General features: G+C 38.2%; 1 protein-coding gene across 3 annotated transcripts in view; it reads left to right on the top strand.

The window, feature by feature from the left end:
• The window catches only part of SLC4A4 (solute carrier family 4 member 4), a 350693-nt gene that overhangs the window by 291027 nt on the left and 47652 nt on the right, over positions 1 to 12014 (top strand). For all 3 annotated transcript variants that reach the window (XM_044225660.1, XM_044225658.1, XM_044225659.1), the window contains one exon: positions 6028 to 6219. In XM_044225660.1, the coding sequence (XP_044081595.1) occupies positions 6028 to 6219 (192 nt within the window). The remainder of the gene's footprint in view (positions 1 to 6027; positions 6220 to 12014) is intronic.

Below are 12014 nucleotides of genomic sequence, written 5' to 3'. Positions count from 1 at the left end.
AGATCAATTTTCTAGTTGTTCAAAATGATTTGATGTTGCTCTAGCTGTGTTCGAGGGACCAGGCAAGCCTCGGGTCCCTGACTACTCTGCCATCTTAATTCCTCCCTTTATCTGGCAACTTTCGTTTAAAGTTTATTTTACTTCAGATTTGTTTTCAGATAAAAAGATAGATAAACTGGTAGATATCTCCCTTGACTATGTCAGCCAGTCAGATCTTGATGAATGCTTCCAGTTAACTAAAGTTTCTTTGGGAGCCTGATGTATCATAAGTAAAACCCCGCCTCTGTCTTGGTCAGTTCTTTCTTATTTTTTAGTGACACACAGTCCCTTTGGTGTGCCGGCTCTATACTTCTGTCACTTCTAGCCTTTCCCCATCCCTGGTGCAAAGAGTTCCCAAAGCCCTAGTCAGTCTCTCTCATCACTTAGTCTTTCACCTTCCTTTCCCTGTCCTTGTTTTTTCCCAGCATGCCCTCCTTCCCTCCACCCCATCACCAGGTTCTTTCTCACCCACCACAAATGCTACAGAAGTCTTCATCAGCTCTGAAGAACTTCCCTTGATCTTGTAGTGCTCACATGCACTGGCCTATCCTTTTGCTACTGTATTTCCTGAAAAAGTAGTTTGGGATAGCCTTTTCAATTTTTCGTCCTCTTATTTCTCAAGTCAGTTCTTTCCTTTGAATCTCCCTCCAATATTCAATATTAGGAGTATTCAGTATTAGGAGTTAGTTTTGAACATGTTAATTTTTTTTTTAAAGATTTTGTTTATTTATTTGACGGACAGAGATCACGAGTAGGCAGAGAGGCAGGCGGGAGGGGTGGGGGGGGAGGAGGCTCCTTGCTGAGCAGAAAGCCCGATGTGGGGCTTGATCCCAGGACCCTGGGATCATGACCTGAGCTGAAGGCAGAGGCTTTAACCCACTGAGCCTCCCAGGCGCCCCAAACATGTTAAATTTAAGAGAAAAAAAGAAACAGTGGATTTTGCTGTCTTTATCCTTCATCATCTTTGCAACACTAGACCCTTTCTGCTCTCCTCCACATATGACCCTTTCCTCCCTTGATTTTCAACATTCTCACACGCCTTTCCTTTTACCCATCACTCTCGTGGCATGTTCATAATCTTTTGTAGTATCTTCATTTTGTTGTGGGTACCTTAGATGTTTTACACTGTTTTCCTTCCCCTAAGTTGACATCTTCACATCTGAAATGCATTAGACATCTCTCTGTGCAGCACAGCCACAGTATTCTTGCAATGGAAAGTTCTAAGCATCATAAGAAATAGAGGTAAATGTGCTATGAGAGTTTTGACAGAAGGGGCTTCTGAGATTATGTTCCCTTTGGTTTTGTTCTTAAATTTTTGGTGTAAGTAGTTAAGTTATGATGTATAGAATTCTGCATAGAGAATAAAGGTCAAATCCACAGAGGAGTAAGGATCACCTATAAGGAATAAAGGACAGAAGCTGTGAGGTAAAAGGCTCCCAAATTAAGCCCAGGGGAGATAATGGTGGCTTGAATAAGGGTGACAGCAGTGGGTATGGGTGAGATGTAGTCCATGTGGGGATGTGATTTTTTTTTTTTTAATTTTTATTTTTAAGTAAACTCTACACCCCGCTGGATCTCGAACCTACAACCCCAAGATCAAGAGTCACATGTTCTGCCAACTGAGCCAGCCTGGCACCCCTAATTTTGGATGTGATTTGAGATCATTTTTGCCATAATGTGACATGTGAGAAAGAGAGGAATTAACAATGACTTCAAGGTTTTCTGTGTTTAGACTCTAGTAGGATGAAGTTGCTATTAACAGAGATGGGCAAGATCCTAGGGGAACAGGAGGGATTAGAAGTTACTTTTGGACACATTAACTTTAAAATGCCCACAAGAATTCAAACAGGGATGGAGTTTACCAAGACGTAGTTACCAAACAATTTTTCTCTTATTTGGAGAACATTTGCTGATGTGTTAACAAATCATCATTAGTCTTGTGATCATGAATTGGCTCTTCGAGTCCATGAAAACTGGAGTGTGGTTGACATACAAAGAGAAAGCTGTGCCATGAGGATGGAATGGTCCCACAGGTGCCAGAACCAGAGCAGTGCTCCTGAAGCTTCTTCCATTGCTGCTTCCTTTGAGGTCCTAGTGAAATCTGTGGTCGCTTTTCCTCGATATACACTCATGCACAGTGTCTCATGTGATATTTCAGGGGACTCAGGGATTTCTTTCTTCAGGTTACTTAGCATCCATGCTAGATATGTCCAACCCAGGATTGCCTCTTTTAGGAGGCAGTGTTATGTGGTGTACACTTTCCACCATGACGTCCTGAGTCATAACCAGAGTAGTTTGCATGTGAAGAGTACTATTCTGTACCGTGACCATAGTGACCTTCATGGGCCTCTTTTTCAGCCATGTAAGTGAAAGTCCTACTGGCACTTACACAGGGAAGTGAAATTACTTTTTTTGGTTTTGTTTTCCAATTAAATAGTGGTAGAGCTGAGCTTGAAGCTCATGGTAGTATTTTCCCAGTCTGCTTTTTTGATATATGTTCAGTAGTTACATCAGGTAAATTCTTTGGGAGTTGTATGAGCCTGGGGAAGAATTATTTACATCTTTTTGTTTTTTCTGTGACTTACCACAATTTGAAAATGCAAATGATCAAAACCACAACTGTTTACAGTGAATCAACCAGTATCAAAAACACTGTCCATGAAATAATAATGTAAAGTATGAAAAGTTGTCAAACAAAATGTGTGATGTACTAACATGAATGAAGCATGAAATTTTTATTTAAAAGGATAATAGAAAGTAATATAGGAGCCTTAGATAAGAAATTAAATCAAGGAAGATAAACTTTTATTGTAAAGGACCAGAGAGTATATATTTTAGGATTTATGAGTCAGATATCTGGTTGTTGTTGAAATTACTCAACACTGCATTATAACACAAATACAATGATGAACATTATGTAAAGAAATGAGCATGATTGTGTTTCAAAAAACCTTATTTATGAAAATAGGACATGGGCTGAATTTGGCCTGTGGAATATCTTTTGTTCAGTATTGGGTTAAACTACTCATGGTAATTTGAGACAACTTATAAGTGATAGATATAGATAATATTTATTTATTTTTTAAGATTTTATTTATTTATTTGAGAGAGGGAGAAAGAGAGTACACATGGTGGGTGAGGAAGAACAGAGGTGGGGGTGGAAGCAGACCCCCCCACTGAGCAGGAACCCGATGAGGGGCTTGATCCCTGGACACCCAGGTGCCCCAGATATAGATAACTTTTAATAAGACAGCATTGTTTTTAAAGCTGTCTTCCCTACAGACTAAGCTAGGATTCCTGAGAGGTAACTCAGCAATCTGCTTTGAGGTGGATTAGGGGTATTAAGATAGAGAAGCTCAATGCCTCTTAACTACATATCACAGAATAGCTCAGTTTTAAATATTAGGATTTCAGGTAAATTTCACATGAAGAGGCATTTCACTGATAATTAAAATTTGAAAACTCTTGGGCTATAGCAAGTGGTAACTAAAATCTGTACAGTTTCTTTTTTATGTTCCCTTTACATAGGCAAAGCAAAATGGATCTTTGAAGTACAAATATCATTTGTACCCAAAAGTTTCTGTTTCATAGATAACAAAATGAGATATATTGGGGGTAAAAGTTATATAAATAGTATCTGTGACAATTAAATTATTAGCCAATTATCTAAAATTTTACTTTTCAGATTTACATATATACACCATTAATAGATGAGCCATGCTTTGTCTTAATGGTTAGCTTGCTTGTGATATCAGTACTTCCTCAAGTCCAGTGGAGATAATCTTCATTGATATTAGCTTTATGGAATAAGAGCACTGAAATAACACAAAAATATAGATGCCTCTTCAATAATATTCAAATAGAATTATTTATACACTAATGTTAAACTTTTATGGGAGCGGGAAACTTCATATATATCTATCCTGAGAGATCTATGCAAGCTCCTGAAGTTTTTGTATTAAAGTCCTTAGGTGTTTTGGAAGCTAAATTGTCTGCATGACAATACACAGAATCATTTGGGGCTTACAAAATAGTGATACTGGCATTTTAGGTTGATATAAATGAGAAAACATATCTATCATTTTTATGTACATGTGTATTGTTTTTTGCCTCATCCTGAATCTCTGTAAGAAAATCAATAAAAATTGCCTGCTGGGATTGTCTTAACACAGCTTACTTTTTTTTGGATTATAAAGAAGGAGTCTGCTGATGTTAAAATGCTGAAGTGATATTATGATAAATTTTTGCTGATTTGAAAACAAGGAAATCTGTTACCTATTATGACCTCTAAACTTTAAATGTGTTCTGCTAAAAACATTCATATGCAGAAATGTGAAAAACAAGATGAGACATGATTAATCACCTCTCAGAAGAAGAGTTTGATAAAAGAATAATTATGTAACTCAGTTTATAAGTTGAAACTAATACAGAAAAAAATATTTCAGGGAAAGATCTAGAGTTTATATTTTTATTGACTTACGTAAGCACTTTATCTTCTGAGCTCTATAAAAATATGAACTCTTTCTGGCCAGAAATCTTTCTTTTACATGTGTGATATTTTATGAGTAGGGTACTTACATCAAGAGAATTCGTTGAACAGTGAAGTATATTGATGATGTGTTTGGTGTGAGATAGAACTCTTGCTCCAAAGGACAGGAGAAATTTATCTTTCCATATTTATTTGCAAGGTATTCTCAAATAACTCTTCTGTTAGCACGTGACATACACATTAGCCTTGGACCCAAGAGGAAGTCCAAGATCATGGTGCTGGCAGATTCAGTGTCTGATGAGGTCTTCCTGGTTCCTAGACAACCTTCTTCTCATTGCATCTTCATATGTTAGATGAAACAAGGGAGCTCTCTGGGGTCTGTTTTATAGAGACATGAACTCATTCATGAAGGCTCCATTGTCATGACCAAATCACCTTCCAAACACTATCACATATGATTTTCAACATATTTAGGGGAACTGTAGTCTGCATCCCATTTAGTATTGGTCTCTAAGTGGCTGCAAGAGGACATTACATTTTAGGTGAGGTAGCTCTTATGTGACTGAAGGCAGTTCTCTAGAGAAGGAGGCAGGTGTGAGCTGGTGGCAACTAAAACTCTGAACAGCTAGGAAATGAGTACCCGGGCCTTACCCACCATGCTAGCAAAAAGATTCTCCTGCATATTAGAAACAGGAAATAGGAACAGGAGTTAGTTGCTTTAAGAAGTACTGACAACCCAATAGCAACTCATGAGATAGAAGAAAATTTGAACATTGACACATGAACTTGAGGTCAGGTAACATTGGGATAGATTAGATATCCCCCACACAACTCCATAGCCCATTACAGAGTATTCCAGTACTGGCTCCTCATGAAGCTGACCTGGAGTCAGCAAGAAAAAAAAGCTTTATTTTATCAGGATATGCAATTGAGAAAGCAGGGACCATCAGCATTTTTACCATCTAATTCCGTAAACCACTAGTCTCTAGTGATTTAGAAAAGAGAGAGCTCTTTTGCAAAGTGCTGGGTAAGTTCATGGTTAGCCTAATAAAGCTTTTAGAGAGCATTGACCATAGGGCCATCAACTTGAATGCAAAGAAGCTTTGGATTACAAAAGAAAGTACTTTTTGAACAACAAAGGTGTTTCAGAGAGTCTCACATTTTGGATATTAGTGTGTCTCAGTTTACTCTCAGGAAGGTTGACAGGAAAGAAGGATTTTGTGGTTTGTTTTCTGTTGAACAAATGGATGATTGTAGGACTGTAGCTCAACCTAGCTAACAGATTGCATCATTTCCATTGTAGTTTCAGTCATCGCTAGCCTCCTGGCCCCCCTTACCTGAGTCCATTAACACTTCCTCAGGTTTCACTGTCCAGTGGTTGCCCACCAGATGTTGGGCAGAGACTTCTAGCTAAACCCTACAGAGCCCATCAGATATCAAATGCTGCTTTTTTTCGCGTTGGTGCTCTCTAGAAAAATTTTCGTGTTTTTCCTCTTCAGTACCATAATGCTACCTTTGACTGGGCGTTTTTGTCAACGAAGAAGTGTTTGAAATATGGAGGAAAGCTCGTGGGGAACAACTGTGATTTTGTTCCCGATATCACACTCATGTCTTTCATCCTCTTCTTGGGCACCTACACCTCTTCTATGGCTCTGAAAAAATTCAAAACTAGCCGTTATTTTCCAACTACGGTAAGTACCTGAGCTTTAAATACCTTTCACTGAATATATACTGTATTAACAATAATACGATGTTACAGAATAAAAAAGTCTCCTGTAATTCAACTTTCACAATACAATTTTGTGCATTAAAACATTGATATCTAGTTTTTGTCCATGTGTGTATTATGTATTTTTAATCTAATTAATGTCCAGCTTTGAAAAGACTTTCAAGAATTTTGCTCACATAATTCTGTCATAAATTCTATCATAATTCTTATTGTACTGAAGGAAAACGTAGGATGTTTTCTAATATCTAAAAATGCATGAGTAGGAAAAGACCTTTTAAATCCATAGTTTTAAAGTACATAAGCAAACACTTTTCATACTAGCAAGGAATTTTGAGGTAGAATTTCTAATTCATGAGCTGTACATGTGGTAATTTAGTAGTTGAATTATGGGCTGTGGGAGTAAATTTATACCAGTATTGGTATAAGATAGGACCGTCATCTGAGCCAAAATTTCCTTCCCATAATGATGAATGCTGTAGAACAGAAAAACAGATAATTGAGCTGGGTTGTGCAGACATCCTGTCTCCCGTTAATATGCTTGGGTGAACGTAAAGTCAAAACTGTGGTTCGTGGACAGACTACAAGATAAGACCAACAGTTAGTTAATGGTGTTTTGTTTTTTTACCTGCAGAGTGAAACTAAGATAATCCTTTGCTTTGCAGTTCAGTCCTCACTGTTTAGGAAGCCAGTATTTCTTAGGTAATCTTGATTATACCTGATTTTTATCAACGAGCTGCTCTTTGCAACCGGAATCTCGTTAAATTTCTCCCCTTGTGTTTTGTGTGGAAGGAGTGGAAAGGTTTTAGAAGACACGAGATAGAGTTGCTGAAATTACTTTCTTTCATTTCCTACAGAATGAAGCTTAATATATTCACACCTAGGAATTTTTTTGACTTTTTAGTATAAAAGTTGATTTTCTTATAAAATTGAAAATAAAAGGAAGGATTGATAATTGCTTTTAGTCTGTTTGAGCTGCTATAACAAAATACCATAGACTAGGTGGCTTATAAGCCACAGAAATTTATTTCTTATGGTTCTGGAGGCTGGAAAGTCCAAGGTCAGGTACCAGCAAGGTTGAGTGAGGGCCCTCCTCCTGGCTCATAGTCAGTCCCTTTTCACTGTGTCCAAGCATGGAGGAAGAGTTAGGGTTCTCCATCGGGCCTCTAAAATTATTCATGAAGCCTCCACCCTTACTACCTAAGCACCTCCCGAAGGTACCACCTCCTAACACAATCTTTTTGGAGTGTTATGATTTCAACATAAGAACTTGATGGGGGATACAACACTAAGACCATAGCAATAATGAGATGTCCCAAACTAGCTGGGCCAAGGAATGAAAAATTTTCACAAAGTGAAATGTAGAAGTATTCAACTTAATGTGTTTAAAACAGGTGTCGCAAAATGGTGGTCAACAGGCAGAATTTAGCCTATGGCCATTCTTCATTTAGATCATAGTTTATATAAACACACACACATGCACCTGCTTGAGGCCTTAGATAGAACCTGTACTTTTCAGGTAGTTACTGTCCTCATAACTCTCAATTGCCTAAGACTTGCCTGCTCTGTATGTTCAGATTAACTGCCCATCCTGGAAAATTTTTGAGCTCGTAACACTAGTTCACACTTGGGGAGACATGCTAACTCAATCCACCTTTTCAACAGTGTAGTGTTGTGTAGGCCAGATGCCTTGGGTAAAATGTCTTTGAGGATGATTTCTTCTTCCCTGTTGAGGTTTTTCCTTATTAGTTAATTCATTAGACCTTTCTTTCTCTCTCTCTCTTTTTGGCTCACATTTTGGGAATTATCACCCTGTTTATCTCTTCCATTTGCTAAAGTATGAAATTATATAGACATAGCAGGCGAAAAGTAGAAAATTTGTGAAGCAATTGTAAGTTGTAATTTGCAAAATAAGCTAGTTTTGACCTTAAGATGAATAAAGATCATTTCAACTGCCTATGTAGGCATCACCTTTTTCTTCCAACAAGAACTCCCAAACTGATAACAGCTCTTCAGACTTAAAGGAAATTTCCCCTTATAAGAGCGCAAGTGGTCATTTCTCAGTGTTGATAAATGCTGCTGAGAAAGTCATGAGCATATGAAAATAGAATAATGATGGTATTCTGGTTATTCAATCCCTATGAAGAGGCTTCCCAGCATAGTTTAGAATTGTGTATAGCAATCATAAAACAAGCAGGAAAAAATATATGTGATTTCTGAGGAGCTATGTTGAGGTGTATAAGCTTCAGATTGTCATCTCTCCTACTCACTTTATATTTATAGCTAAACAGTAGCAATCCATACACAAATTCATAAATTCATGCACGACTAATAACATATTTTTTGCTCTTTTTTATGTTGAATACTTGAATATTTATTTTAATTATTTTTAATTTTTTATTGTTTATAAACATATATTTTGTATATTTTTTGCTCTTTTACTTGCGAAAATAAGTTTGGATTTAAGCTGTCATTTAGAAGGGTGGTCTGTATAGGCAGGAACCGATAGGTTAAGTGATTCTTATGCTTACATATTACGTTCTACAGTTACAACTTGTATGCTTAAACAGAGTAAATTAGACAATCCTCGACTGCTGTGACAAGAATCAACCAGCTGTTACGACTTCCTCGCTCACACCAACCGTTCACACGAAACAGAACACTAATGCTGGATGGCAGTACCCTTGTCGTACAAAATACCCTCTTTTCCTTTAGCTGGCCCAGCCATCTGTCTTTTGCATGCTCATTTCTAAACACTTGTAGGTTAGTTCAGACTGTAAACTGCTAGAAAACTGTTTTACTTCTATAGGATTCCTCGCATTGGTTACCACAATCCTGGACGCAGACTCAATACTTCATCCTTGATGACTGGTGGGATGCAGTGAAGCAGAGATGCTGCGTTTCATGGACAAAGTGCAGATATGAGAACCCAGAAGCTGTAGAATGTAGTACTAGCACTGCCGTTCACTGACAGTGTTAGTTACATGGTTTTTCTTTCCACATTTGAACAGACTCATCTTCCTGTATTCCTTATCTCAGCTAATAATATCATCTATCCTCACAGCCACCCAAGATCAAAATCTCAGGATCATAATTTGTCGATCAGTGAGTCTCAGCAGGAAATAAATTAGACACTTGGACGTGATGATTTGAAAGGTCCACTAAAGCATTATTTACAAAAGTGCAGTTAGGTTTAGGGGATCCACAAGGGAGAGTATAGTGTCCAGTACTCATAACAGTGGGGTTGTTACTATCTATCCCTGGCCCAAATGTTGTGCCAAAGGAGTGGTTGCTGGAACCCAGAAGAAGAGAAAAGGCTGGAGAAAAACCGTCCTGGGAGCTGCTGTGACCTTGGACTGAGGGATGTCGCCAGCCTGAGGCAACTGCATAGCCATAAAGCCTAGGGAATAAGTACCTTGATCTCTCTTTTCCCTCTGATGGCCTTCCCACGCTGCCCCAGGCTAAACCCAGCTGGAGACAAGGGAACCTATTGAAGACCACGCAGGCCCATCTCCCGAAGCAAGAGCATGGTGACAAGGTGTACAAAATAGATCTGGTGTGACGAAAGATGATATTTCTTACATTTACCTCTTCAAGTTTTTTTTTTTTTTCAATCAAATTAAACTTGTCACAGTCCCCTTGGTTATCCTGCTCAAATCTCTGTCCCTTATACTGACATTTCTATTCTCCTAGTTCAGTCAATGACCTACTTCAGTCATTACCTTGGCCAAGACCAGGGTCAGTTATCCACACTTTCTCTCCCTCAGGAGGCTAATGGCAGTCCATCAGTATGAGCACTTGAGGTAAAAGAGTCTGTTAGCCTGCCTGTCAGGAATTTAATTGTATATCAGGGACGTCCAGAGAGCCCTAGTGCCAAGGGGAATGTGAATGGAATACCAGCACTCCACTTCTGTGTTCTTTGCACTCCCTATTCTTTTTAGAGGGGTGCATCAGACTGTTACCTCATATTACCCCATGCAGTTACTGGTCTGTTACATCAGCCTCAAGTCTTTGCTCAAAAAGACTTGAGGCTTTTGGTATCAGAGCTCTCTATAGGAGCACGAGAGCATCATCTATGATCTTCTGAGGCACATGGCTCAGGGCATCAACCTGTAATGCTCTTCCAGAGTGCCACGCCAACAAGTGATCATATGCCACCCCCACCTCTGTGCTGGTCAAGTGGAAGCAGTAGCTTAGTGCAGGAGTGAATTAGCAGTAGATTGTGATTAGTGATAGTAGAACTCATAAAGCTGTAGAACTTCTGAATTAGGCAAAATTTATGGGTACTTTGATATATAGTCAAATATAGTGTGGCTGGCTGATGCATATAATTGACAGGAAAATGTCTCTCTTAAGGAACCACTTAATTTCATCTTTTCCCCCCCTGTTAGTATAAGTAACAGTTTTGACCCTCATGTAAATTGATATATTGGTAGGATTTCTTTTTTCTTTTCTTTTCTACTTTTCTTTTTATTTCTCCTCTTCCCGTCTCTCTCTCTGTCTCTCTTTCTTTCTTTGAAGAGAAAGAGAGAGAGAGGAGGGGCAAAGGAAAGGGGAAAGAGAGAATCTTAAGCAGGACACATGCCCAGTAAAGCTGGGGCTTGATTTCATAACCCTGAGATCATGGCCTGAGCCGAAATCAAGTCAGATGCTTAACCGACTGAGCCACCCAGGTGCCCCAAGATTCTTTTTTTAATATGCCTTCTGATTGCTATTGTCAGTTAAATAAAATAAATTCCAGGTAACATCAACAGCTGTGACACTTTCCACACTTTATTTAGATGACACTTGAGCAGAAGGTTCTTTGATATCCTTAAAAAAAAGTATTCTATAATTAATTAGTATAGCCATTCAATATTAAAAAAAAGATACTGTGACCCTAATGTGCGCTTAATACAATACTAGGATACAAAGACAGGTAATTCATGTGCCTGGCCTCTAATAGGAACTAAGTATATATTTGTTGAGTAAGTTAGATTTTTGGGTTTTCAAATGAGTGTGCCTCGTTTTGATTCTTCTGCTCCATTCATGCTTACTATCTTCTGTGGAATCACACTTTGATGCTTTCCTGTCTCCTAAGTATATGGTGGTCTTTGAGGAACTGGCTTTATGGATGAGAATAAAAGTACAGGACTTCAGGGATTTCAACAGAAATATAATGAACATTATAGTTAGGTGACACATTTAGTTTTTATCCATGTGAAACACAGTCTAGAATTCCACAATTTGCTGTATTTCCATGACTTATAGTTGACATTTTGGCCTGTGACAGTTCTATTAAAGTTGGATGTATTTAGTTGGTAAACAATTCTTCATAGGAATCAGTGTTAGTTACATGGTTTTTCTTTCCACATTTGAACAGACTCATCTTCCTGTATTCCTTATCTCAGCTAATAATATCATCTATCCTCACAGCCACCCAAGATCAAAATCTCAGGATCATAATTTGTCGATCAGTGAGTCTCAGCAGGAAATAAATTAGACACTTGGACGTGATGATTTGAAAGGTCCACTAAAGCATTATTTACAAAAGTGCAGTTAGGTTTAGGGGACACATTTAGTTTTTGTTTTTGTTTTATATTTGTTTTTATATTTTTGTTTTGTTTTATATTTGTTTTCCTTTTCTTCCAGAAACTCTCTGGTGAATGGGAAAAACTATCATATCAAAACAAATAACGTATCCAAAAATTAGGAAGAAATAAAGGGCAGGGATTCTCTGTCCCATTCTAGTGTTAGTAATGCTGGGTAACATCTGGCTGC

The sequence above is a fragment of the Neovison vison genome, chromosome 11 (genome assembly GCF_020171115.1).
Source record: "Neovison vison isolate M4711 chromosome 11, ASM_NN_V1, whole genome shotgun sequence".
NCBI lineage: Eukaryota > Metazoa > Chordata > Mammalia > Carnivora > Mustelidae > Neogale > Neogale vison.
This window is presented reverse-complemented; position numbering and strand designations above follow the sequence as displayed.